Raw genomic sequence first — 27,680 nt, 5'->3', positions numbered from 1 at the left:
AAGCGCGGGCAGCGCCGCGGCCTCAGGGCGGCAGCGGCGGCTCCGGGAGGGCCGGGCCGGGCCGTGCCGGGCGGACCGAGCGGAGCGGCGTGAGGTGAGCGGAGCGAGCCACGAGCACAGCAGGGACCGTCGGCTCACCCCGCACCGCCTTGGAGCTGGTGCCGTGCCGCCGCCGCGGAGCCCGCGCTCCTGCCGGGACGCCCTTTTGTGTCGGTCCCTCACGCCGCCTCAGGGCGGGCCGGGTCCCGCTTGGCGGGAAGGGACGGAGGGCACCGGGCAGCGCGGCCGGGGCGAGGGGGGCGCTGCCGGGGTTGGGATTGGGGTTGTGATGGGGCCAGCACCGGCACCGGGGCGGCTGCGGCGGCTCCAGTGCGAAACCGAAAGAGATTTCGGTGCTCCGTGCGCGGGTACCGGGGCTCCGCAGCGGTCAGGGCACAGCGCTGCTCGCAGGTTCGTTCGTGTGCCCGCCCACGCTCCGTGCAGCGATTCCCTCCCTTAACGGGCATAGGTAAATATTGACGCTTTTTACGAGTGAAAAGCCAGGCAAACATCCGCATTTGAATGGCAGAAGGGATTCTGTTGTACTTATCGTTTCGTGAAATGCATCAATGCGAGTGTTAACCTAAATACCACAGCAGTTCTTGAGTGTGAGCTGAACTGATTTCTGCTGATCTACTGAAATAAGGGATTTAAGGGTTAATAAGGAATTTAGGAGAGTTTAGGCAATATGTGTGTGAACATATGGTATTCGTTATTCTGCTTGTACGGGACAGAGATAGGGGACCCTTCGAAGGATACCTGTTACCTATAAAATTCTGCTGAGCTTGCAAATAAGAGAAGCCCCTGATAAAAACTGCTGAGCTTGCCAGAAAATTCGATGCCAAAACACCTGAGTTCGAAAGTTTAACAACTATGAAGACTTTGAGCCTTCATCTTGTCAGGCCCCCAGACTCATTTAAAGACCACCGACTCAATAAAAAGGATAAAGGGCGCAGTCACAGCTAATTTCCAAACCATGTGGAAAATGGGCGGGGGTGAGCTACTGAATATGTATAAGCATTATAGAATATGCATGATTTTTTGTGAATAAATAGAGGATTTGTGAATGTCGGGGCACGCAGGATTTGGGAAGATGTTCTCCCCCTGTGTCTAGCGCTGAATAAAATATTTACCTTCTTTACAACCTTTGGTTGTGGAGTCATTACCAGCTGGAAAAAGGTTCTGTCAGGTGAGGATTGGCTTCTTCTCTCAGTAGTGAGTGGCAGGAGTGGACAGAGCCTCAAGCAGTGCCAGGCTGGAGCATCAGGAGGAATTCCTTCACTGAAAAGAGTTCTTAAATATTTGAGTATTGGAATGGGCTGCCCAGGGCGGTCGTGGGGTCACCATCCCTGGAGGTTCAGCTGGATGTGGCACTCAGTGCCCTGCTCTGGGTGACACAAGGTGGTGTTTGGTCACAGGTTGGATATTCGGTGATCTCAGAGGCCTTTTCCAGCCAGACTGATGCTGTGATTCAGTGGTTTGATTTCTGTTTTGCTCTAGATCTTTGAAACACCACCGGGACTTGGTCACCAGGGGGTTGATTGCTGAGGATACGGCTCTGCCCTCTGCACTCAGGACATGTATGGCTGAAGGGCTCAGCCCCTTGCCTGGCTGCAGGGCAGCGCTGTTCTCCTTCCCACCATGTGAGCTGGCACACCTGCACAGCAAATAGCTGCCTTTTTCAAAGGTAAATGCCACAATTGTTGGGTTTTTCCCACTATGTGTGTATGTATGAGGAAACTTAAGGCTTGGCTTTATCTGCTTTTTTTATGCTGAATAAAAGAAGTAGTTACCACCTTTCTTTTTGTATAGTTAGTTCAAGAGTTCATGCTTTTGCAGCCTTGCATAATCTGAAGGGGCTTAAAGGAAGCTGGAAAGGGACTCTTCATCAGGAGCTGTGTGGTAGGACAAGGGGGAGTGGATTCAAACTGACAGAGGGCAGGGTTAGATTGAGTATTAAGAGAAAGTTTTTCCCTGTGAGGGTGCTGAGACCTTGGCACAAGGTGCCCAGAGGAGCTGCGGTTGCCCCTGGATCCCTGGAAGTGTCCAAAGTTTGGATGGTGCTTGGAGCAGCCTGGGACAGTGGAAGGTGTAGAATGAAATGATCCTTAAGGTCCTTTCCATCCAAACCATTCTGTGGTTCCAGTGCTCTGTGGAATTCTTCAGGCTAGCAGGATCTGAGGTGACTCCATTGCTGCTTAGTGAAAGATTTTTGTTTTTAGAGGAAAGCAATCTGTGGTGAGAATTTTAGCACTCTGTCTATAAAAATCACAAAGACAGGAAAGTTCTGCATAAATGCCCTTTGCTTGTGACAACAGGGGTTTGTTGACCTATAAATTTTAGTAGGAGATTAGGGAAAGAAGCTAATTAAACTCTAGACCTAGATTCCAGAGACACCAGTAAAATAATATAAAGAGCTTTGCATTGTAGTTCTGGAAATCATGCAATGTGCAGGTAAGGAGATTTTTTTTTTTTAAATATAAAATGAGTTTTCACCCTTTTCTTTCCTAGTTTGCACATTTGACTACAGTGCTTTATTTTTCCCGTGTGCTGTCCCTTCCACAGGCATTTCTGGTGCGATGTCCCTTTAATTGCTCTAATGGGTTTAATTGCACGCACCTGGATGTTGTAAGAACACCTGCATGGAAACTGCTAATGAGTAACTGAAATCCTGACGCTCCTCATGCTTTAAAATTGTCGTGGCTGACAGGGAATATTTTGCCACTTGAAGGCTTTGGGCTTTAATTGCTGCTTTTTTTGCCCCCCCCAGAATGAGCACATGCCGATGGTGCACACAGAGTGGTGCTGACACCACCGAGTTCCTGAGGCACTATGCTGCTCAGAGGCTGTCCCAGGAAGATTTTGAAGGCTCCAATGATGACCTCTGTTACTGCCTGGAGTGTGTGGTTGAATACCACAAAGCAAGGGAAGAATGTCCAAGATTGCATGAGGTAATTAATTAAGAGATTAATTAAGAAGCCTCAGTGTAAGGGGAGGGGTTGTGTGTTACTGGGTTTTGGGAGTAGTTGTGTGTTACTGGGTTTTTGTGTTGCTTTTTAACTGTCTCGTTTTTTTCATATGGAGTTTTACAAACTGGTGATTGTAAAAGAGAGATCCTCTTGTTTTGCATATATTCAAATTAACAAGAACTAAACCAGTAGTTTTAAGTTGCTGACTAGACACCATAGCTTGGACTTCTTTCATGCTGTAGATGGTTTGTCATCTGAAACAAAGAACATCTGCCAGACTAACAGCTCTTTTCTTTAATGTGTTTTCTCTTTTCTGCTGGTTTCTCTTCGGTTGTTGGTTTGTTCCTGTTTTTGTTTGCTTTCACTTCTCTTTCACTTCAGTTCATTTCACTTAGTAGTTTTCTCTTATGTTTCAATTTCAGAGATCAGACCTTGCAAGACTGCAATTAATCAAAAAAATTTAGACCTCTTTTGTAGTCCTCCTGTAGGAGTATACAACTTTATATTTTAGGAAAGCATTTTATAATATTTATTATATCATTAGCTTATTTCCCTTCTGTGCATGTAAAGTTTTTAGCTAATTATCATAGTCTAAAAGGTTGCTCTTTAGATTGGTCAGCTAGATTGCTCTGGAGTGCAATTCCATGTGACTGAAGTTCCATAGACTGGGAATAAGAGAATCTGCACCTACTGCAAGTTCCTTTTTGTGTCCATTTACTGCAGTGAATGAACTTGGTGTCTAATTGAGGTTTGGAGCAGTTACTTAAGATGAGTAAGTTAAGTGGGTGAATACCTACAAATATCCAGCAAATCAGCCAGTCTTTTTGCATTATTTATATTTATATTCTTTTCCTTCCCCTGTTAGAAATCTGTTAGATTTCTAACAGGGGAAGGAAAAGAATATAAATATCCTTCCCCTGTCTAAAATCTGTTAGAAGGCAAGATTTTATTAGTGCTTTTCCTATCTTCCTAAAGATGCTCTTTTCCTGTATCGTGTCTTTCTGTGTATTGGCCAGTGGAACAAAGTTTTGTGCCTAAAATAAGTATTGAAATGAATATGAATATTTAACATTGCATCTGGTTTGAAGGTTATTTTTAAAAAAGTTTGTAGTCTCAACTTTAAAGTGAGAGATTTGTTCTTTGCCTAGTTGAATTCCATTTCAAAACTTTACTGGTTTGGACCATGCATAGAGAGAAACTTTTCAAAATGAGATTTCAATTTTTGAACATGTAATGAATTATCTGTATATGGTAATAAATGTCCTTTAATCACTTTTTTCACAAGTACACTTTGATTGTTGTTTTGCCCCACTGAACAGGACCTGTGGGACTTGGAGACCTCCCGCCTGGTTGCCCACATGGAGAAATCCATGAATGAGGAAGCAGGAGAAGATGAGCTGTTTCTGGTTGATGAGCATGGGGAGACACCTCTCTCTGTTTATGTGGGCCCAAATTTTGAGAACAACCTGCGAGTGCCCCTGCTGGAAATACTGAAATACCCCTACCTGCTGCTGCATGAGAAAGTCAGTATGTATCTGATCATATCCCTGTGGAAGGGAGTGGTGGTGTTCCACTGCAGGAGGTGAAAATGAATATTTTCACTTAAACCAGAGAAATAATGTATAATTTATTTTGATACTAAATACACTCTTTTTGTGAGCCTGTAAATTAGTGCTTACCGTAACTCTCTTACTCTTTTAGGTGAGCTATGTGTGGAAGTGCTCTGCAGAATGGAACTAAGTCAAGACTCCTTTCAGGTCTTTGAGAAATACCCAGGAATTTATCTCTTTTTGGTGCACCCAAATGAAGTGGTGAGTTCCTTTTTCTGTTCTGCTAAATCCTGGTTATGTGCACATGTTAATACTGAAGGGATGGAATACTGTCTTGCATGATTTTAGAAAATGTGTGGTGCATTTATCTGTAAATAAAACTTGACCTCTGTTACAATAAGCCGTTCTCTCAGTAGAATATCTTGGTCAGTTACATGTAAATAACATAAAATTAGTACAAACCAACTGTTGCACATAAATCCCAACGAGTTTTCTTCATAGGTGTTACCCTGAATTTTAGCTTCTTTGTCACCATCATCATCTTGTAGATATAGCAAGCCTGTTTCTAAGATTATTTTGAGTACTTATTTTTAATTATTCTATTAGCAAAAATACCCCTTTGTCCCGTTTGTAACAGCAATGCTTCCTCTTACAGAATTTGTTATTTTTATTAACATAAAACTATTTGTTTCAATCCTTAGATTCGTCGATGGGCCATCCTAACAGCAAGGAATTTAGGAAAGGTTGACAGGGATGATTACTATGACTTAGAGGAAGTGCTGACTTGTTTGTTCAGAGTTATTGAGTTGGGGCTTTTTGAGAACCCAGATATTTACAGCTCTTCAATGTTTGAAAAGGGTAAACTCATCCTTCTGCCAGCTCATTTGTATGATACAGCCAACTACAAGAATTATTGGCTGGGTGAGTATTTATGATCAGAAATTAGTTTGTGTAGTCTCCTATTTGTAAGCAGTTCTTTGAAGTCAGAGCTTGAAAATTTGTCAGTACAAATTCATATTTTTTCAAGTATATAGACAGGTTGCTTCTGTTTTTTCTTCTCTAGGAATTTGCATGTTGCTGTCAGTGCTGGAAGAACAAGCTATGGACTCTCTGTTACTGGGCCCAGACAAACAAAATGATTTCATGCAGTCTATACTTCACACTATGGAGAAAGAAGCAGCTGGTAACTCGTTTTGAGATTAAGGCAGTTCATAGCTCATTTTTCATCTTTAGCGAATTCCTTGTTAAGTTGTTAGTAGTGTAATGAGAGGTAATTTTACCTGAAGCCTATTTATCTTTTGAAAGTTGCAATATTTGGGAAATACTGACAAATACTGAAGGATGACATCCAAACTTTGGAGTGGAGAAGGGATGGTGGTGCTTTTGCTAAATCTGGCTTAGTCTGGGAATAGCCTTGTGACCTCAAGACCAGGATTGCCTCTTAAATGAGCAAATTTTTATTTAATTCGTGTTTATTGAGGATATGATATTTTCTTACATGAGGGAGAAGAAACCAATTGCTTCTATTATAACTGTGAAGTATAAATTAGCTGTGTAAGTGAAACTGTGTAAGTTGTGCCACTTCTTAGCACACTCCTGCAAAAAACCATGTGAAAGCATCAGTTTCATAGAGTGGGGGAATATCAGTATTATTTAATATTAATAATGGGCATCCAGGCTCCTGTTGATCTAAGACTGCATAAGGAGCAGTGTCTCTGTACAAATGAGGGATCTTGACTTTTTAAATTCTTTTTCCAGTAAAAAGTACAACTTCCTAGAATACTTTTCTGTTGATATTTTAGAAAAATCAATGAGAACCAGCTCTTTCAATTTCTGCTTAGCTTAAGAATGTCCAGGACTTGCTTTTCAACCCTCTCCACTGTTCCTGTTGTGTTTCAGATGATTCCACTGACCCCTTCTGGCCTGCCCTACACTGTTTCATGGTTATTTTGGATCAGCTTGGGTCTAAAGTTTGGGGTCAGCTGATTGATCCTGTCCAAGCCTTTCAAACCATAATCAACAGTGTCAGCTACAACAATGAAATCAAAAATATTCGCAGTAGTTTTATGAGGTCAGTTCTTGTCAGTGCTGCTGTAATTTGTGTTGAGGGAGGGAGATGGCAATTGAAAAAATATCATCTTTCCAATTTCAAGCAAAGCAAAGTTGAAGTAGGTCCCCTAAAATTGTGATGTTCCTTCAAAAAAATATATACTCACTTCTCTTTGGTAACCCTGGTGTGTCTGTTAAACTTGTTAGGATTTTTTTTTCCTGAATTGGGAAGACTGTTAACTGTTCTGTGCTTATTTAGTGCTACAACCAACTTGCACTGAAGGTTAATGAAAATTGCCATGTTCAAGGTTTGGTAAATTTGTGAGAATTCCTGACTTTTCGGTAGATGGCATTCTGGGCATTGTTCTACATAGGCAAATCCATGACTCAGTAGAAAGCTTTTTCCTGAGACAGTCACTTCCCCCACCTCTTACAAGCTGGATGAAACAAGCTCTACACTTGGTATCTGAAAAGCAACATCTGTCCTGAGTTTCTCAGGGTTTTAATTGTGTGAGGCTGTAGTAATCTGTGTTTCTTTTCAGGACAAAAGCTGAACCAGAATCAGACTATGGTGATGACATGATGTCCTGCAGTCAGATTGTGTATAATTATAACACAGAAAAGCCTCAAAAGGTATTAAACCAGTATTTTATATTCCTTTTCTTTGAACTGGGGTCACTTGATGATGCTGTCAAGAATAAACATTTCCAAGTGTGGTCATCTCTTGATGTCAATGTATTGCATTTATGAAGTGTCTTTTAAAGGCTTTCCATGTGTTTTTGATTATCTGAGGGTAAATTGTGTGATCATGAATGATCATGTGTCTTTGAATAGTTCACAATGATTTTTAAAGGAACTACTACTTCACACTAATTTCATAGGTAATGTTTTAGGAAATTAGATCTGTGTGATCTTTATTTTTTGCATTTTTTTAATGACTTACATTGGGATATAAGAACTGTTACTGTTTAATGAACAAATATATGAAAGGAAGTAACAAAAAAGCTTGGCTACAAGAAGGCTGCCATATCAAACTGTGCCTATCACTGAGGCTGTTGTGTGGTGGATGTATTTTTCAGGACACTGGCTGGAAGGCTGCCATTTGCCCAGAGTACTGCCCCAACATGTATGAAGATATGCACACCCTGGCTAACATGCTTCAGTCTGACATTGGCAGAGACATGCGTGTCCATCACAGCACGTTCCTCTGGTTCATCCCTTTTGTTCAGTCCCTCATGGATCTCAAGGACTTGGGTGTAGCCTATATAGTAGAGGTCATCCACTACCTCTGCTCAGAAATCAAAGACATCCTCATCGAACGATTCCAGGAGTGCGACAAAATCTCCGAGTTCTTCCTCCTCATCTTGGTGTCCATCGTTGAGCTGCACAGAAGCAAGAAGTGCCTGCACTTGCTGTGGATCAGCTCCCAGGAGTGGGTGGAGGCGGTGGTGAGGTGTGCCACGCTCCCAAGCAGAGCCTTCACTCGCTGCAGTGAGAAGGCTCCGGGGCTGTTTGCCAAGGGCTCGGCCGCGGGCTCCTTGCAGGCGCCCAGCTCGGTGCAGCACGCCTGCGTGCAGCTCATCCGCAGCCTGCTCAAGGAGGGCTACCAGCTCGGCCAGCACGCCCTCTGCAAGCAGTACCTGGACAAACTGAACCTCCTCCTGCGGGGAAATCGAGCTGTGGGCTGGCAGCTGAGCAGCCAGGAAACCCAGGAGCTGCAAATGTGCTTAAAGCAAGTTATAAGAAGTATAAAGGGTAAAGCACTGAGCAGCTCTTTGGCTGGAGGGAGCAAGTCAAGCTCAACAGCTTTGCCGAGTGTCTCTACAAAGCAGGAGAGGAATGTGTGTGATGATGGATACAAGATGAGTGGACATGAGAGGAGGGACCTTTGTTCACCATTTGTCGTGTCAAAGGAAGGCAGAGATTGTCAAGAGAACCCTTTGCATAGGAGAAAGAATGCCTGGGAAGAGGAATGTAGAGATGCATGTAGAAGCTCAACATCTTGCACATCCACAGAAGGCCTCTTGATGAATATCAAAAAAGAGCCTAATGACTTGACAGATCAGGAGTTTGTCTTCCCACAGAACTCTTTGGCAACAAAAATATGTGGGAAAGCTCAGGAAAATAGGAGCTCTGACCTTGTGGCAGGGAAGTGCAATACGGATGATCAGTGCTTCAGTTCAAATACTGAGCATTCAGATTTCAGGAGAGGCAGAGAGTTAGAAGTGAAACACAAAGCAGAATCCAAAACACCATATCTGTCTGCTCAGACTCATCTTGATTCTCCATCTTCAAGGAGTTGCAAAAGTATGCAAGAGACAAGTGCAAACAGTGTGTTCCAGTCCAGACTGGTCCCCACTAAACAGGTGTCCAAGGAAGCATCACTGGATTCCTGTAACTCCTCTAGAAATGAAGCTGGCATGCAAGGGAAGGAAGATGACAGTACTTTGCTTTTAGGACATAATGACACCTCACTGAAAAAAGTATCAACAGAAGAAAAATCAGGTCCATCGTTGTCGTCTTTCTTTAAGAGGAGCACGAACGTTCAGACTTCAAACCAGGAGCAGCCTAATTTAAATAATTTGGATAAATATGACTGCAAAAATCAATTTTCGGAGACCTCTTGTAGGGATAAAATTTCAGCATGTGGTTATTTTCCATTTAGCTCTGAAAATAAGAGGGATGTGATCAGGCCACTGTCAGTGAAGCATGAATCAAGTGACAGGTTGTTTGAGTTTTCAGAATATTTCAGGAGGGAAAACAGTTCAGTGGGGAAGAAAGAGGAGAATTTTGTGAAGACTGTTTCTGAAGATGATGATTTATCAGACTCCCAGGTTGATAGAGAACTCAGTAAATTATCTTTAGCTGCTTATGCCAAAAGTCTTAATTTTCCCATTGCAACCAACCAGGAAAGCTCAGTGTACCAAAATGTGTCTGATATTAAAAGGAAAGTGAAAGGTTCTGTAAGATCTTCCAACGAGGGCCAAAGTACCAAGTGTTCCAGTGGTGGAGATCAACTTAGCAATCAAGTCATTGTAATTTCAGACTCTTCTGATGAAGAAAAAGGTGTGGCTGAGAAAGAGGAATCAAAAACCAAGAATGAAAATGTGTGTGCAGAGCCATCTTCAACTTCCAGCAGCACTTCTGACAGTGACACTAAAAGAGAATCAAAGTCTCCAGGCTCTCCCCTCTTACTGGATGACTGTGAGTCTCAGTATTTTGAATTTGAAACAGAAGATGAGGTTTTTTCAGCTTGGCAAGACACTCAAGCGTATGCTGTGGAGACAACTCAGGAATATAAACAAGGTGGTGTTTCACCAGCACCTGAGACAGGTAATTCAGATGACTGCCAGAATGATAACTTAAATGACTGGGGCTATGATCTGCCTTACTTTAGTGATGAGGCCATGGAAGAGGCAGCAAGCTCAATAGAAAAGCAGACAGAAAATACTTCTTATCAGCAAGAAGCTGGTGATACCAAAGAAGCGACGAATTCAACCTTGGAAGAATCAGTTGGCAAGGAAGAGGCAACTAATTCAACCTTGGAAGAATCAGTTGGCAAGGAAGAGGCAAAATGTCAACTGGAGAAATGTGCAGACAAAGATACTGCTGAAGGCTTCACCCTGGACTCAAAAGTGCCTGAACCCACAACATCTACATCTCCCATCTCATTAGCTTCAAAGCTGGCCCTTAAGAAAAAGAGCACAAGCCCACAGAAGCCCACAGCAAAATGTAAATCAGCACCAGCTGTTCAGAGAAGTCCTAAAAAACCTCCTGTCGTTAAAACAGCCAAAAATAAAACACCACTGCAAAGCACAACAGAACGTTCTCAGCCTGGCAGGTCGATGCCTGCTGTGGTTCCTCCAAGGAAGGTCCGGCAGAGCCCTGCTCCAGCATCAACTGCAGAAAAGCTTGGCCTGAAGAAGGGGCCCCGCAAGGCGTTCGATTTGTCGCAGCCCTCCCTGGAGAGCCTGGCCCTGCTGCGCAGCCACGGCAAAGCTGCAGGCAGGATTGGAGTCACGCAGAAAAAGAGAACCAAACAGATCGAGGCTCAGCGTTTGTCTGTGAAAGGGAATAAAAAACTGCTGGCCTGCCAAGACCGCCAGTATCTAAAGTCCAGAAGAAGCGTGAAAAAATCTGCGGGAAGTTTGGAGAGTAGAAACAAAGTTACCAAAATGTACGCAAAACCTGTGGTACAGAAGGCTCAAAGTTTTGAACTGGGAGCTATTAAAGAATCTGTTGAAAACCAAAGGGAGAAAAAAAGAGAGGAGGCTGCTTGTTTTTCTGCCAGTGAGAGAAAATTTGAGAGCCTCTCTGTGGAGGAGGTGGCAAATTCCTCTAAAATGCCTCATTCTTCAGACTGGAACAGCAAATGGGAGGGTAGCAGTGTTGTGGTTCCTCCTGTCCCCATGGATTCAAGTCTCTCTTCCACTGCACTTGAAGGTGATAAAGATGAGTCTTCAGGAAAAGGTTGCACTGTCCTGCCTGAGTGTGAGATGAAAACTCCAAAGCAAAATGGGTGTAAATCAGATGAAAGCAGTGATGAAGGTGATGATAATCTGTTTTTAACTCAGTTAGATCCTGTGGATATGGAGTTATGTTCTCAGGAGGAAAGTGTTCAAGATGCTGCTATAGGTAGTAAGACCCCAGAGGAGATGGATGTTGATGAAAGCCTTCAGCAGAATGAAGTCTCAGCTGTTGTAAAATGTAAAGATAAAGATTGTATGGAACAGGTGGAAAAACCTGGAGAGGACTGCAGTAAACACCCAGCCACCAGTCCAGGGGCAGATCATGTGTTTGCCAAGCCTTCTCTCCCACCACCTAAAACAAAAAAACCTTCCACTGCCAAAATTTTCAGCTCAGCGAGTTCTTCACGGAACGCAGCCTTCAGCAAAGATCTGGAAGATGGCAGAAAGTTTCCCCCACCTTCAAAAAGCAAAGTGAACGCGGCCAAACTGGCGGTGGTGAGGCCACCATTGTATCCAAAACCTGCACCAGCAGGAGATCCAACCTGCAAATCTCCAAGTTTCAAACCCCTTAGCTCCAGTAATGTTCTCCAGTCACAAAATAAACACTATGACAATGCTTCAAATATTTCCAGAGGGCCTGGCCGAGAAACCTCCTCCTCTTTTCTTGGCCAGCAGCGCGATTACAGCATTTTTGTTAACCAAGTCCTAAAGTGGACTTATGAAATGTTTGAAAACTTCAGCTACTTTGGAACTCCAAATCATCTTCTGCAGACCATAGTAGCTGCTGTTCCTCCCCATTTTCAGGGCTACAATGAGTATTTTGACACATTTTTTCCCTTGATGATGCTCAATGCCTTTGAAACAGTAAGTAGCTTTCTGCTTTTTGGTTTGGTTTCATCAACACTGAGAAATTTTACCAAGATATTAAAACCTGGTTTATGTCCTCTACCTTTGAAAACATTCAGCTGGAGATCAGAATAGAGGAACAATCTGTGGTAGATAATCCAAAAAGCTATGTTTAAGATTGGGGATGACCAGAGTTACTCAAATCAGTGAAGTGTTTCTTTTTTCCTGGTGCACGTCCACAATAAGAGGAGTGGCAAAGAATGTGATTTTCCTCTCTATAGTGTATAAAGCTCAAAACAGAAGTCTTTAAGAAACTGAAGTCTTTCAATGGCAGAGGATGAAAATCTGGTTTTGGTTTCTGTTGAGAACTTACATGAGAGGGAAGGTTAATCCAGGAAGTATTTTTTATTGATTTATAGCTTAATAGTCTTTATTGGTTTATAGCTTAATAGCGACAAAACAGTGTTCCTTCAATTAATGTCTGAATGCTTTCAAGTTCAGTCATTGCATCACTTCTTCTATAGAAATAAGGTAGAAAATAAAGCCAATGCCAGGTTAATACTGATATTTTAAGGTGAAAATGCAATCAGGGAAGACTCAGAGTAGTTGTGAAGGAGTTTAAGAAAGTACATGAAATGGGTGAGTGGCAAGGAAGAACTTTTGTTTGCCCTGTGTGTTTATATGTAATGGGTATGCTTATGTGAAACAAAAGAAATGAGTAAGACTCCTGATATATTTAATTGACAGTCTTATAGTTTTATTTCATTTATTTGCCCTTTGAGTCATGGTAAGCTTTTCTTCTGATACACTAAACCCTTCAAAGTATTATTGTTTCCTTTTCAACATGTAGCTGGCACAAGAATGGGTAGAAAACCAGAAAGTAAGAGAGAAAGGTTATTACTTCTACTTAGAGAACTTTTCTGCTGACATGAATACAGCACATTTTACAGGTGAGGGTTCGTTTTTTTTAAAATCTGATTTTCAAGTAGATGATGCATTATAATGAGCTGGCAGTTTGAGGCAGAGGTTTTTTGTGTTTGCTTTAAATATAGAAAGGATTTCAACTTTGCTATTCTATAGCATGAATGTAAGAGAACCATGTATTTTACAGGGAGTTTGTGCCTTCCATCTCTCTCATCTAGGATTTTTTTTCAGCTTGTTTTGATAAAATTGTCCTTGACTTGCTCTGTTTTTATACAGTGCTGTGCTCAGGCTTAAGAGTGCAGAATGGAGTTAAAATTTCCACAATAATCTTTTGCTATAGCCTTTAACAGCTTTAAAAAGTTAACAGTACTTCTGCAGTCATGTAGAAAATGTAACCATTTTCTTTTCAACCTTGTGATTTTCATTTGTCTTTTGGACAGCTCATCTACGAGAGAGTGATTTGGCAAGGCAGCTCCATCCAAAGGAGGATGACTTAATCCTTTTGAAGGTCCACAAGCAGAAGGACACTTTTGGGGAAGAAAGTGGGATGGAGTACCACACAGTGAATCATGTTGGCCTTGTGACACGTTTTGCTCGTGCATCTGGCTGTGCAAATAGTGAGTAGCAGGGCTAGAAATAAAAATGGGGTCCTTGGTGCCATAAAATGCTTCTTCATAGCTGGCTGTTGGTAATTTTAATGTACCACTGGCCTCAGAGGAAATGGAGTTGTTTTTCCTCTGTAGCAGGTCTGTTCCATGCTAGAAGCTTTGTAAAAATCAGGAACTGAAGCTGCAGCCCTGCTGTCCATCATTTTTCTAGAACTTCATGTAGAAACAGAAACTACTGATGAGTAAATGCTCTGCACTCATCTTTAGGATGGTATTGCCAGGAGATAGGAAGTGCCATGAACTTCTGTGATCTCTCAATCTAAAATTGTCAGTGTCTTTGGGAATTGAAACTGTGAGTTACCAGGATTTCCAAGTACCCAGAACCTACCTTAGTAAAGCAGGGATCTGAGTGGTTGTACAGAGTTTTTTGTTTGGTCTTTTTTTTTTTTTTGGTGGGATGGGTAAGTGTTGGGATTTTGCAAGAATTCACTGTTGATTCCCTAGCAGAAGACAGCACCTTGTTCTGGTGAATTAATTAACTTACTGGAATATTTTTCAGTTAATGATTTGGATAGTTTTTGAATTAACAACTTGTTTTTTTTTTATTCTTTTGTAACAGGACAAAAAGAGCAGCAGACTGCCTGTCATCTTACTGTGCAAACCCAAGGCAATTTGTCATTCTTTATCCATAAGCAAGTGAAGTGTGTGGTGGTTGGCTCCCTGGTGACCACACACAGAAAATTCAAAGGTCTCCTGCTGCTGAGCAGGAGCCCCCTGGTTAGACCCATCATAAATCCAAGTTACAATGACTTCTGTCCCAGAGATCTCCCTGTTGCCTCAGGAAGTGCTGTAAGTTGTGCAGCTGGGAGTGCCACGGTTAACAGAAAAAGCTTTTGGGCCTCATGAGTTCTGTAGGTTTGGTTTTTGAGATGACTAAGAGAAAATAGCCATGTTTCAAAAGCATTGAGACACTGCTCTCCTCAGAGTTGGCTGCTGGGGTGGAGGAGATGAATCTGAACTTGCTCAGGTGTTTGTACTCTGTTGTTACAGTGAGCTTCCAACTGCTTTCAGTTTTCCTTCCCCTTACTGGGGAATTTTCCGGAAATAAAACATAGGATGGAAAAGGTATTGTGACATAAAGGTGTGGGAGTGAACAAAGCCTACTTTAAGTGAGGATTGGGTGTGTGTCTAGAGCAAACATAGAATCAAAAGCTTCCCTACCCTTCCAGCTTTTGAGCTCTAGCTAGAGAGGTGAGGACATTCTGAAAGAATAGAAAATTGATGTGGAAGGTGTGATCAACATGATGAATTCATTATTTTTTGCTCTGTTTATTCCTTCAGGTTTCATACATGAATGAATACAATGAAGATCAGAAGAGAGCCATTGAGACAGCTTATGCCATGGTAAAGCAGCACCCAGGACTTCCCAAGATCTGCCTTATCCATGGACCTCCTGGGACAGGGAAATCAAAAACTATTGTAGGACTGCTGTCCCGTGTTTTGAGAGAAGTAAGTGAGCATGGTCATGTGCTGGGGTTTGGTTCAGATGAATGTACAGTCTGGCTGCTCAGTCTCAGGTGAAAACAATCTAAGGAACTTGTTCGTTGTTAATTAATCTGCAGAACACTAGGAATGAGAAAACAGCTCGGAAAAAAAATTCCAAGATTAAGCCAAACCGTTTTCTAGTGTGTGCACCATCAAATGCTGCTGTTGATGAACTCATGAAAAAGATCATCATTGCATTTAAGGAAAAATGCCAAAACAAACAGGAGCCTTTGGGTATGGTTTGTTTTTAAATTGTTTTCATGTTAAATGGGCAAAACCTGGAGGAGGAAATGAAGCAGTTGATCATGCACTGTACTTTTATTGTTAACTTTAATGTGCTTTTCTGAAAGGTGTATTATGAGGTTTTTTAATAAGTTACACTTTGTTTTCTATAGACATGGACCCTTTCCTCCTTCTGTTAGTTTAAGTTCATCAGTTTTTAAGTACTCTTTGGGGTCCCTTGCCTTTATTTTGAATAAAATTGGACTTTTTGGGTCATGGGAAACAGACTGGTGAAAATTTTGGTATGTCTAAGCTTCTCATTTTTCCTCCTCCCAGTTTGTGACTAACACAAAGTAGATTAATTCTGTTAAAGACATCTAGTTTGTGGCAAGGGGAAAAATATCTGCATTGTAACCAAATGTTATTTTGGTATTGACTTATCAATTGCATTACTTGATGGGACTCAGCATTGTCCAAGTTAGGAATTCTGGAAGTTTTAGATAAACCTGAGAATAAGAGGAAGTTTCATTAATTCAAAATAACATTCTTAATGTTAGCCACAACTAAAATGTGAGCAACACCTTTAATAAGGTTTGGAATTACTGAATTTTTTTTGTGGCTGCATTTAAATACAAGTCAGGTGTTGAAAACTCCAGGTAATTAGAAAAGCCTTGTTTGATATCCATGATGCTTTATATTTTTTTAAATTGTCATAGCAAAGCATAGAGACAGTTGGAGTAATTTAAGAGTATTTTGACTCTGATTTGTAAACAGGAAATTGTGGTGATATCAAATTAGTGCGACTTGGTCCTGAAAAATCAATCAACAATGAAGTGAGGGGATTCAGCCTGGATAAGCAAGTTGAGCACAGAATGAGTAAGTAACATGGAAATCAGACTTTTCTTCATTCTCCTCTAAGAGCTTGGTGATGCTTTCCACATGGGATTATGTGTCTACAAAGAAGGAAGATTTTTCTAAAATAGTATTTCATAAAACACTGGGTTTTGTCAGTTCTAGTGGAAAAGTGGCAGTTTATGTATGAGCCAGGATCTAAGGAAAAGGGAAAAAATAAGCAAAGTGACCCTTTTGTTTAATAAATTACATTGCACACATGTTAAAGCCATAATTTTAGAAGCAATACAGCATTTGAGAACTAGAGTTGGAAGCAATTCTCATTGTCATCATTGTACGAGATAAAATTTGAATAGAAAATGGGAAAGTGCAGCAAAAAATGCATGTGTCCAATGTGGAGTTCCTGTAACAGCTTTTCTGTTCCTCCTTTGGTTTATTCCAGAACGAAAGCCAGGTGACTGTGACCAGGACATTCAGAAGAAGAAAGAAGCTCTGGACCAGAAGCTGGACATGCTCTCTCGAGAGCGTGCCATGCACAGATGTGAGAAGAGAGAGGTAGCAAGACAAGTTGTAGTCTTCTTTGTGGTTTTGTGTTCATAACACAAAGACAACTCTGGTTTTTGATGTCACTCTTTCTTCACCTACTTTTTCAACTAATGGAAAAGTTGGTAGCACCATGAGAGGGAATGGAGAACTTTACATCAGGAATTTTTTGTTTATTTATGCCAGTATTTCCCACTGGTTGATTGAGCCACTTGTTGCTCTATCATTCAGTAGCCTTCACTTGGTTCTGCCACTAGTTAGATTTTAATATAACCATATTTATGAATCTTAAAGGTTTAAATTGATTATATGTTCAAAGCTTTGTTTCACTGAAAATACAGGAATATACCTCATGATCTGAGGTTTTGGAGTATGTGTTGCACTTGAAGTTTTAATTTTTTTTTGTCTAAGAATTTGGCATTTATGCCAAATTAGAGATTTCTGGTGATAAACCATTTCTCAGTTGCACTGTGAAATGGTTGGTACTGTGTGTTGCAATGCCTAAATATGGGGACAGCTTTCCAAGAAATTGATTGGCTTCTTGAGACCATTTTGATACTAAAAGACTGTCTGAGCAAGTCTACATGTTTAGGAAATTAGGGTATGAAGGGGGAAAAAGGTATATGGGAAATGGGTAGTGCTAAAGGTGGTTCCTGTTTAATTTTCCCCCTATCTAGAGTCAAATGTTAAATGATGAAATTGGCAGACTTGCAAAGGAGAGACAACAACTTGCTTCTCAGCTAAAGGAGGTAGGAGAAATTATCTCTAATAAACTTCAGCTGATATATTTTTATACCTGGTGTCCTTTAATTGTGGTGGAGTTTGGTTTTGATGTAGCTGAGTGCATTTATAGAGTAGTGGGTGAATGGATCAAGGCCATGAGCTGAGTAAGCTGTGAAATCCGGGTGTGCTCTGGCTGCATATTGGGGAAAAAGCCCAAACAGGAGCATTGACTGTTGCAGTTAAGGCTGAATTTTCACCAGGGTGTCCTGTTGTGCTTGAAGGTTCGGGTGCACTCCCAGAAGGTGCAGGCAGACATCATCCTGGAGTCTGACATCATCTGCTGCACGCTGAGCACCAGCGGGGGGAGCCTGCTGGAATCGGCCTTCTCCCGCCAGGGGCTGGATCCCTTCAGCTGTGTCATCGTGGATGAGGTCAGTGCAGTGTGGGAGCTGCAGCCCCTGCCCTGGGCTCTGCTTGGCCACCTTGGGGCTCTTTGCTGCTGCTGCAGTATTTGTTTGTTGCCTGCCCTGTTGCCAGTAGGACCATGAGGAGAAAGAATAACTTTTAATTGATTTTTTTTTTCCTGACTTGTTTGGTGCTGTAATGGCAGACAGCTTTTATGTAGAGCCACACTTCAGCCATGATTTTTATGCTTTAGAGATTCCTAGATTGTTTGGTGATATTTATATCTGTTTGGAGAACTTTGCATATATAATAATAAAATAAATGTTTGTAGTTTTTTTACTTGAGAAAAATCCTTTTTCCTCTTTTTTAAATTTTTTTTTAGAAGACTTAAAGCATTTGAGTTATTCTGGCTGTGTTACAAGTAGTTTAATGTACTTCCCTTCTTTGCTTACAACTTCTACTTTTGTCCTGTTTGCATATTCCAAAGGCAGGGCAGTCCTGTGAGGTGGAAACTCTGATCCCACTGATCCATCGCTGTAATAAACTTGTCCTGGTTGGAGATCCCAAACAGCTCCCTCCTACTGTCAAATCAGTAGTAAGTGTTCAAGCTCTTTGCTTTTTTCTTGCCATAGAATGGATATGGTTAAAGAACAGTATCTATAGGAAATATTTAAAGTGGGGGGGGGGAAGATTTCAATGAGGCAATACAAACTTTAAATTGGGCACTTGGTTTGTGAGAGATGTTGTGTTGTGGCAGGATCTGTTTTGTCATTCTGGGAGCTTCAGTCACTACCCTATTCCTTGAGAAGGATGAAGACTTCTTGTTTATTTGGAGACTTCCTGACCCTAGAGGTGTTTAAGGAGAAATATATAGGAGCACATCTTGTCTCCAGCAATAAGGGCTGTGTTAAACAGCTGGTAAAGAAAGGAGGAAAACCAGGGTGGCTTCTTTAGAGGTTGTGTGTTTATTTAACAAGATCTCACCTGGAAAGTCTTTCTTTTCATTATGGCTGATGTTCTTAACTTTCTACTGTATTGTGAGTCACAAGGAGAAGTTGTTTTGTTAAAGACTAGACACAAAAATTCAGATTTGTATAGGTGAAATAAGACAACACACATGGAAAACTAAAGCACGAGCAGCTGTCATTTTGTCAGCAATTTAGAAGTTTAAAACACCAAATTGACTTGCAAATTCACCAAAACACTTGGACTGGTGGGGAATGAGATGCCAGATGAAATTTCCTGTTCTCCCTGTGGCAGAAAGCTCAGCAGTATGGCTATGACCAGTCTCTGATGGCCCGACTGCAGAAGCACCTGGAGGAGCAAGTGCAGAGGAACATGCTGCACAGCCTGCCTGTGGTGCAGCTGACAGTGCAGTACAGGATGCACCCAGACATCTGCCTCTTCCCATCCAACTATGTGTATGGCAGGACTCTAAAAACTGCCAAGTGAGTAGCTCTCTATTCTCCTTCCTGAGCTGAGGGTATTTCAAAGCAATTTTTTGATGTCAGGGTGTTCTTGTGAGTCTAAAAATGCTTGAGGTTTTGGGAGGGGGAAAGATGGTTAATGGGAGAAAGTGTGCAGTCCATCTCTGTTAGTGCTGGGTGTGGTAGGTGAGGTAAGGTCTCTTAAAATTAGTCATATAGAGTTCATTTTAGGCCTCAATCTACTTGGGTGGCAGGAAAAGTTAGGGATTCTGGGGAGGAAAAGAACTGAAAGTTACAATCATAAAATGGTTGAAGTTGGAAAAGACTTTCAGTGCCAACGGGCTCATGAGTCAACCATTTCCACCATTAAATCAAGTCCTCACTGCCAAATCCATGTGATTTTTGAACACTTCCAGGAATAGTGATTCTCCTGGACAGTCTGTTCCAATGCTTTACTGCCCTTTCTGTGAAAAAATTTCTTTATATCTAATTTAAACTTCCTTTGGGGATACTTCAGGGTCAGCTCCTCTCTTCTTGGAGAGCTGCTTGTGTTTGATAACCATGATGTAAATAAATGGAGTATAAGTTCTTAGAATTTCTTAGTTGTATGGTTGCCTTGTGATAAAAATATCATTTCCAGGGCAATAGAGGAGAACAGATGTTCTTCAGAATGGCCATTCCAGCCCTACCTGATTTTTGATGTAGCTGATGGTCGTGAGGAGCGAGACAATGAGTAAGTAAAATTCTAATTCAGCCACAGTTTAGATTTTCTGAGAATTAATTGCCTACAGAAGAGCTGTGTTCTCTCCTTTGTTGTTCCAGTATGCATCAAGTAGCTAGAACTGCATTTTCCAGCTGATAAGATTTAATTTCACAAAAAACAGAGATTTTCTTAAATCTGAAACTGGTTTTAATCCTGGTTTGACCCACTGTTAGATACCAGGAAGTGCCTGCAGTCTCTGTTAACTTCAGTAAGAGTTTGAATTCCTGATTTTATCAGTGACTTCCCTTTCCCAGGTGCATACTGAGGAGATGCCAGGAGGTGGCAGCTCAGCCCTCCCTTTGCCTGTTCTGTAAGGAGAGCACAGCTGGAGGTGCTGAGGGAATGTGGAAGTGCAACTTTTCACTGCCTGCACTTCCCAGGCTTAGTACACCCTCCTCAGGGTCTGCTTGCCAAGTTCTTTGATCCTCTGTGTGAAAAAAGCTGTAAAAGTTCAAAAACCAAAATTCCCCAAAGCATTGAATTGGAAAGATCTCTCAGAGGTGTTCCTGTAATGTTTCCTCTTTGTCCTGTGCAGCTCTTACAGCAATCCTCGGGAAGTGAAGCTGGTGATGGAGTTAATTAGAACAATTAAAGAGAAAAGGAAGGATCTGGGCCTTCGTCGCATTGGAATAATTACCCCTTACAGTGCACAGAAAAAGAAAATCCAGGAACAACTGGACAGTGTGTTTAAGAATAACAGGTAAAGAAACCACAAACTTTCAAATGGATCTTGGCTCTTGCATATTAATCCTTTGTTTATCCTCTTAATAATGGTAAAAGTCTCCAGCTTCTTTCTGTACTGCTAAAATTTGTGCTTGGTTGTGCCTTTAAAGGGGATGTGTAACCCTTTTGCCTAAAACAGGTGTGGTCTCTTTGTGCCATTCTTAGTTATTACCCACATGCTTTGATTATAGTTCTGAATAAAAGAACTTAAAATTCCATGCTGTGTGGACCCAAACAGATTTGCAGTAATGGTGCTGATCTCAGAAAAGTAAATTCAGGTTTATGCTCATGTACTAAATGAGAAACTTACCCTGGTGGTTTCACACATGAGCATTTAGTGTTTAGGCTGTTTGCATCAGTGTGTTGTTTAAAACCCCAAGTGAGGATGAGCAAGCTGCTCATTGTGTTTCTCCCCAGCCCAGGAGAGGTGGACACGGTGGATGCGTTCCAGGGCCGGGAGAAGGATTGCATCATCGTGTCCTGTGTGAGGGCAAACAGCTCCGAGGCCTCCACTCTGCCACACCTGCAGGCAAACAGCACCAAGGGATCCATTGGGTATGTGCCTGCAGGGATTGCCAGTCCCATTCCCAGGGACACTGCAGAGAAAATCATGTTTTTAATAGGACTGGTTAGGAAGTTACAGAGAACAAATCACTTCTACCAGGCAGTGAATAAAGGATGTCTCAGAGCGAGAATTAGTGGTCTGAGATGTCTGAGCAACAGGGAAATGCTGGTGGTGTGCTCTGTATTAAGTGCTGATCCCTTTGCACAGCTCCCTTATCCTGCCACTGCCTGGATTTGGCAGGGTTGGCCTTGGGATCTTGGCTCTTTGCATTATTACTGCAGCAGTTATTGTTCTTGGGGCTTTTGGTACACCTTGTAACTTCCTGCATGCTGTTCTCAAAGTGAAACCCATTCTCCTGCTAATGTCTGTAAAATTCTTGTTAATTAGTTGTGCATGTCACTTGGAATGTGGTGTACCAGACTTGGATCTGGGATTTGTAGATGAGTGTGCTTGTCTTCTAAAATGGGACAGATTAGCAGCAAGTCTTAACTCAGGATTGCAGATTTCTTAATTTTATGGGTTTTTCTGTCTGAAACAGAAGGAACTAAACTGAATGTGCTGTTTACCCCCAGAGCACTTACAGCAGTTGCTGAGTTCTGTAACTTTTGGATCCTTTTAGTTTAAAAAATGGTAGTGAAAATATGAAATATGCCTTCTTAGAGTTCACTGCCTTCTAAGTTAAACTAGCAAAAATCTGGTCACATAAACAAAAATCTTTCTTTCTACACATAAGTTTCAGTAAGCTGCTTATATTTCTCTGATGCTCATTCTCTGCAAGAAAAATGGCTTTTAATTGTGCTGATCCACTTTGGGAAGAGAAGGAATCCAAATCTCATGATAAACAACAATAATGCCTTTTGAAGACTTCTTAATCTGATTGATTGAGTTTGGGAATGGAAGGCAGCTGGAACCTGCCAGTTCTTTTTGCTGACATGAGATTTAACTTCTGTCTGCTCTTTCAGCAGGAACTTTCCAGCTTACTGTATTCATACATTAATATATAAAGGTTTATATTCAAGCTGTACCAGTGCAGTGCCTTAGCAGCTGTACCTGCTGTTGGCTTGGACATCTCTGTTTCAGGGTCAGGTGCCCTTGGCAAGGTGTGATGGGATTTTTGCCACACCCTTACCTATGATCTTGTAGCCTGAGTGAAGGATTTTGCTCTCCAGGTGTGCTAGTCCAGCATTAAATTTACTCTGAAAGTAACTGGGAGAAGAAAACTCCAAGGAATAACAATGGATTTTTTTCCCTCCCTCCTTCCTGGGAAAATAACTTTCTTGTCTTTCAGTTGTAAAAGCTGTCAGGAATATTTAGTAGATTTTCAAGGTCTCCCCTTTTTCATTTCTCAAGTCCTAGAGAACTCTATCTGTGCTGCTGGATCCACTCTGCTGCTGCTTCTCTTATTTCCTGCACTGTCCAGATTTTTTTAGGTGACTCTGTGGTTTTTGCATCTTCACTGCAGGGTTGTGAATTTGCTGCAGATGAGGTCTGAGTGACCACAGAGTCAGGCATTGACAGTGAACCTGCTCAGATTAGGTTGGGCTTTTGAATTGTGGATTTTGTTAGTAAAGACTAAGCTGTGTATTTTGGAAGCTCTTATTTATAGTTGGTATTAGTCTCACAAACCTTTTTTTGAGTCCTGGTAAATGAGTGCTAACTGAAATCAACTTTTAAGAATACACTCAGCATTTGTTTAAGTTTCAATATTGTGGATTGTAATCCCTGAAAACCAAACCAGGCAATTTTCCTAGTGCAAAACCAGATTTCTGCAAGGATAAACTCTCCCCTCTTGAAGCATGACAAAGCAAAAGTCTGCCTTGATGTGCTTCCAGTGCAGGTCACCTTTAAAATAAAATATTCATGTGCAGTGTTCAGTATTTCAGTAGGGTGTTTCCCCATTAATACTGCCAAATATTATTAATCTATTTCAGTTGGAGTCAAAAAGAAGCTTAAAGTCTTGATAGGTGAAGTGAGGTTGATATCCTCAGTACTTTAAGGAACATTTAAGGAGCAGTGGTTGGTATTAAGAGGGGATTTACTCTAAGAAAGGAAACAGCAACGACAAGAGCTGGAAAGAACTGGAATTCCCTGCAAGGAATCAGTGGTGAAAGAAAGAAAACACAATTTATGCTCAGCCTTTCACGTAAGGCAGGGCTGCTGCCGCGGGGTCTGGGCAGGAACTGCTGCTGTTAATTTCAGTGACATTTCATTTTATGTCCTTTCCTCCTAACCCTTTAAACCTTCTTGTGGAAGAAGCAGTTGAGGAGCTTAGTTTTTGTCTTGTCACTCAGGTTCCTGGCCAGCCTCCAGCGCCTGAATGTCACCATCACCCGAGCCCGGTTCAGCCTCTTCATCCTGGGCCGGCTGCAGACGCTCATGGTAGGTGCAGTGGGGATGGAGAGGGCTCTGGGAGCCCCCCGTGGGCTGGGGCACCGAGCAGCGCCCTCAGACTGTCCTCAGTCTGTGCAAGAAAGTGAATTTTGTGTCCTGCAGGGTTTTTGGGTTTTGTGCTTTCCCGAGGGCGGGAGGGGGTTTGTGTTAGTTCGCCACTGGGGGGCGCTAAAGCCCCGCGCCTCCGAGGGGAAGCCCTGGAAATTGAGAAATTGAGAAATTTTGTCATTTTTGGAAGTTCTGATGGCTCAAAGTGCCTTCCCTGTGTTACAGCAGCCAGAGTGTCTGTTGCTGTTTTGCACCTGAAACATAAGATTCTTCCATTCCAGAAGGAACATAGCATTGGTTTCCATGACAGTTGTGTCAGGTACCTTGATTAAAGAGGTTATACATCCTCTGACACCTCTGTCCATTTGTGTTGATTTCTTGCTGGTAACAGTTTTTTTCTTTTGTTTTTCTTTTTTTTTAAAGGGAGATGAAAACTGGAATCACTTGATTCAGGATGCTCAGAAGAGAGGTGCCATTATTAGGACAACAGAAAAAAATTACAAGAAAGAAGCTCTCAGGATTTTGAAGCTCAGGCCACCAGGTCAACCCCCATCCAAAGGAGGGACTATGACATCTCCTGTGGTGCAGGCTGCTTCTTCCAGTGGCAAGAGGAGTGAGCCTGGAAATTCTGGGAGCAGCCCACGGGAACTTGCTGCTGGCCCTGGCCATGCAGTGCCCCAAGGAAGCCGAGGGCCCACACAGCCTGCAGGGGCTGCAGCTGCAGATTCCAACAGGGGCAGTGCCCCTGCATCTCTTGGGGCTCCAGCTGCAGTTCCCAGGAGTGTCAGTGCCCCTGCACCTGTGGGGGCTGTAGCAACAGATTCCAGGAGGGTCAGTGCCCCTGCAGCCATGGGGGTTCCAGCAACAGATTCCAGGAGGAGCAGTACCCCTGCATCTATTGGGGCTGGAGCTGCAGATTCCAGGAGGGTCAGTGCCCCTGCACCTTTGGGGACCCCAGCTGCAGATCCCAAGAGGAGCAGCAGTGTCTCTGCACCCTCAGGGGTTCCAGCTGCTGATTCCAGGAGGAGCAGTGCCCCTGTACCTGTGGGGACCCCATCTGCAGATCCCAGGAGGGGCAGTGCCCCTGCACCCTCAGGGACCCCATCTGCAGATCCCAGGAGGGGCAGTGCCCCTGCACCCTCAGGGACCCCATCTGCAGACCCCAAGAGGAGCAGCAGTGCCTCTGCACTCTCAGGAGTTCCAGCTGCAGACCCCAAGAGGAGCAGCAGTGCCCCTGCACCCTCGGGGGCTGCAGCACTTGGTGCCATTCCAGAGAAGCCCCGGGACCCCAGGCTGGCCAGCCTGGCCACTCGAGCTGAAGGCAAAGGGAAGGAGCAGCCCTTGAGGTCAGCCCAGAGCACGCCAGGATCAGCAGCACAGCAAGGCCTGCACGTGTCCCCAGCTGCCAGGGATCAGGTGTGCAGAGCAGAAAGTGCCAGGAAGGCCCAGCAGGCAGCAGGACAGGGCAGTGTGCTGCCCCCAGCCCCTCCCTCAGCCCAGCGCGAGGGTGACCGGAGAGCAGCCGTGTCCAAAAGCGGTTCCAGAGCCCCCAGGGAAGGAGCTCAGAGCAGTGGCAGTGAGTGGAACAAAGACTCTCGTGGTGTGTCAAGGAGACCATCCCAGGAATCACCAGAGAACTCAGAATCAAGCTCTGCCAAGAGAAGAAAGTTCTTTCACTGACTTCACTATGGGCTCATTACTGAAAATCTCTTCCCTGATTTCTGTCGAGCAAGGACTGTGTTTTAAATTATTTAGCACAGCTGGAACTCCCATCTATTGATACCACTACTATCAGAGGATCTCTTTCCCATCCTGTCCCTAATTGTGAAGGGATTTAATACCTGACAGATGGTACCTTTGAGGTTTTGAAAAGAGAAGTTGGGTAGCTGCATTGCTTGGAAGAGCAGTGGGTTGAGTCATCTAGCAAGCTGAGGTTGTAAATGTTTAACAGTGTATATTTGTACAGTATACAGAATTATTTTAAGATATTTGGCAAATACATAGCTTCTTGGTTTTTTTGTGTAAATGCTAATTTCTTAGAGATGTAATTTTTTTATGAAGAACCAGAGTAAAGCAAAAACAAAACCCAACAACCCAACCCCAAAATCCAAAGGACAGACTTCTTTTCCCTTTGCACTAATATGTCTAATTTATTTCATAGCAAAACTGAGTGTTGAAAATGTGATACCAATGGTTCTTGCTAGTGCTCCACTACTGCCTCAGGGAAGAGTGAGGCAGATGTACATTGGTTGAACAGAGAGAATTCTACTTATTTTGTATATATTTTATTGCCTGTTTTTATAGGAAGAAAAGAGTTTTTGTTTATATAAATGTGCCTTGAGTTTTGCTCTTGCTGCTGCTCCATCAGTTGGAATCCCTCTCTTGTTGCAGGGGCAACACAATCTGCAGATTAAAACCTGTGAGGTCTCTTTGGTCCCACTGTGTTCCTGTGAGCAGGGATCAACAGCACTGTGGAATCTTGGTCCAACATCTATTAACAGTTATTGGAAATATCATTTGAGTTTCTGTGTATTGAGAATTTGGAGATGACTGGGATGAAAAGGGCAGGTAGATCTTTCTAGGTGTTACTGCTGGATTCTTTCCACTGTGCTCCTGAAGAACATGCAGCCACTAAAAGAGGATGGCGAAAAAACCAAATTATTTTTAAGAAAACCTTCCTCACATCATAACATTTCGCAATAAAACTGGAATTATTTCTACTAAGAATTCCTTTGGGTCGCTGTGAAGTATGAGTGTCTGTTTTGTGGAGCTCGTGTGTGTCTCAGGAGGTGAAGAGCAGCATTTCACATGCACTGAGCTTTGTGTGGAGATAACCTGAGGGTGCAGGGAGTGGGCCAGGTTATCTGGGCCACTGAGCAGGGAGTGTCCTGCTGTCCCTTGTCACAGCAGTGTGGCAGTGGCTTTGCTGCAGCAAGTGAGCCACAGTTTTTAGGCATCATCTTCAGCTCCATTTCTGTTACTGCAGGGATAATTCCAGCTTTGTGCTTTGACCCTCTGCCAGGCAGGGCCCAGCTCAGGGAGACACCAGTGCCTTGCTCTGCCCAGCACCAGGTGCTGGTTCAGGCTGTGATTGCCAGGAAAACTCATCCCTAATGCATCCACACCCAGAAAAACATCCTTTACTGGTAGGAGCTGCCTTGGAGGTGTGTGGGGAAGCTTTTATTGCTGCCTGGGCCTGTCCAGCTCCTTGTGCTGTGCAGGACTGAGTGTTTCAGTGTAATGGGGAGAATCAGCATCTGTGCATTGTTCAGCTTTAGTTATTTGTTGTGTTGCATTCTGAATCCTTCAGTGACCCCAACTCCTGGCAGCCCTGTGTGCTGACTGACCTTAACAAACTGGGCATTCCAGTCACTCCCCATCACAGACTCCATACCTGTGTGTTATTCCCCTTTATGTTAATAGGAACATTTAAAAACTGTCATCTTCCAAGCCCCTTGGCTCTTGTTGGCAGGGCTGTGCTGCCCTGCCTGCTGTTTGTACTTAGCACATTAAGAGGCTGCTGCTCTGCAAAACCCCATGGCTGTGGAAGCCATTTGGACTGTCTTGATGTAAATAAAGTGAAGCTGGCAACAAAATGAACAAGGAAATGCTTTTCTGGTTATTAAAAGCAATTTGGTCACTAGAATGTTGCTGTGAAACTTTTCTTCTAGTTTTCTTCCTTCCTTACCTTGCATTTCAGAACGTGTTCTGAGAGCAGTGCTTGCCACGTGCTGGAAGGAATTTTGTTTTAACATTTCATTTTTGTTGTACTCTATAATGCCTGTGTTTTTCCATAAATCATCTCTGAGGTGTATTCAGTGGCCCAGACCTTTTTGCTGGTTTAATACTAGATTTATCTAACTTAAATTGTCAGTCTTCAGCAGTAGATTATTGCTGCCATGTCAGTCTGTGTCATTAGTCCTTTATTTGTCAATAAAAACATGCTTGGGTTATTGCACTGAAACACTTTTCCCTCTTCACAAACCACTCAGAGTAGGTTTGTAGCTTTAGCTTCTCCT

The 27,680-nt window shown here is 42.7% G+C and overlaps 1 protein-coding gene across 1 annotated transcript; it reads left to right on the top strand.

The window, feature by feature from the left end:
- The first annotated feature begins 1,557 nt into the window (after positions 1–1,557).
- On the top strand, positions 1,558–27,475 carry SETX (senataxin). The gene is made up of 25 exons (XM_059486467.1): positions 1,558–1,726; positions 2,810–2,990; positions 4,328–4,535; positions 4,710–4,819; positions 5,260–5,479; positions 5,622–5,741; positions 6,458–6,629; positions 7,150–7,240; positions 7,687–11,940; positions 12,773–12,872; positions 13,287–13,463; positions 14,074–14,303; positions 14,796–14,963; positions 15,077–15,233; positions 15,996–16,097; positions 16,516–16,628; positions 17,294–17,365; positions 17,621–17,770; positions 18,232–18,339; positions 19,005–19,192; positions 19,812–19,904; positions 20,470–20,634; positions 21,075–21,212; positions 23,514–23,601; positions 24,085–27,475. Exons 2-25 carry the CDS (start codon positions 2,811–2,813, stop codon positions 25,339–25,341), a joined length of 8,661 nt encoding a protein of 2,886 aa, XP_059342450.1. The 5' UTR covers positions 1,558–1,726; position 2,810; the 3' UTR covers positions 25,342–27,475.
- Positions 27,476–27,680: the final 205 nt, after the last annotated feature.

This window comes from Ammospiza nelsoni, chromosome 20 (genome assembly GCF_027579445.1).
Source record: "Ammospiza nelsoni isolate bAmmNel1 chromosome 20, bAmmNel1.pri, whole genome shotgun sequence".
NCBI lineage: Eukaryota > Metazoa > Chordata > Aves > Passeriformes > Passerellidae > Ammospiza > Ammospiza nelsoni.
Note: the sequence above shows the minus strand (reverse complement) of the source record. Positions and strands in the feature narration are given on the sequence as shown.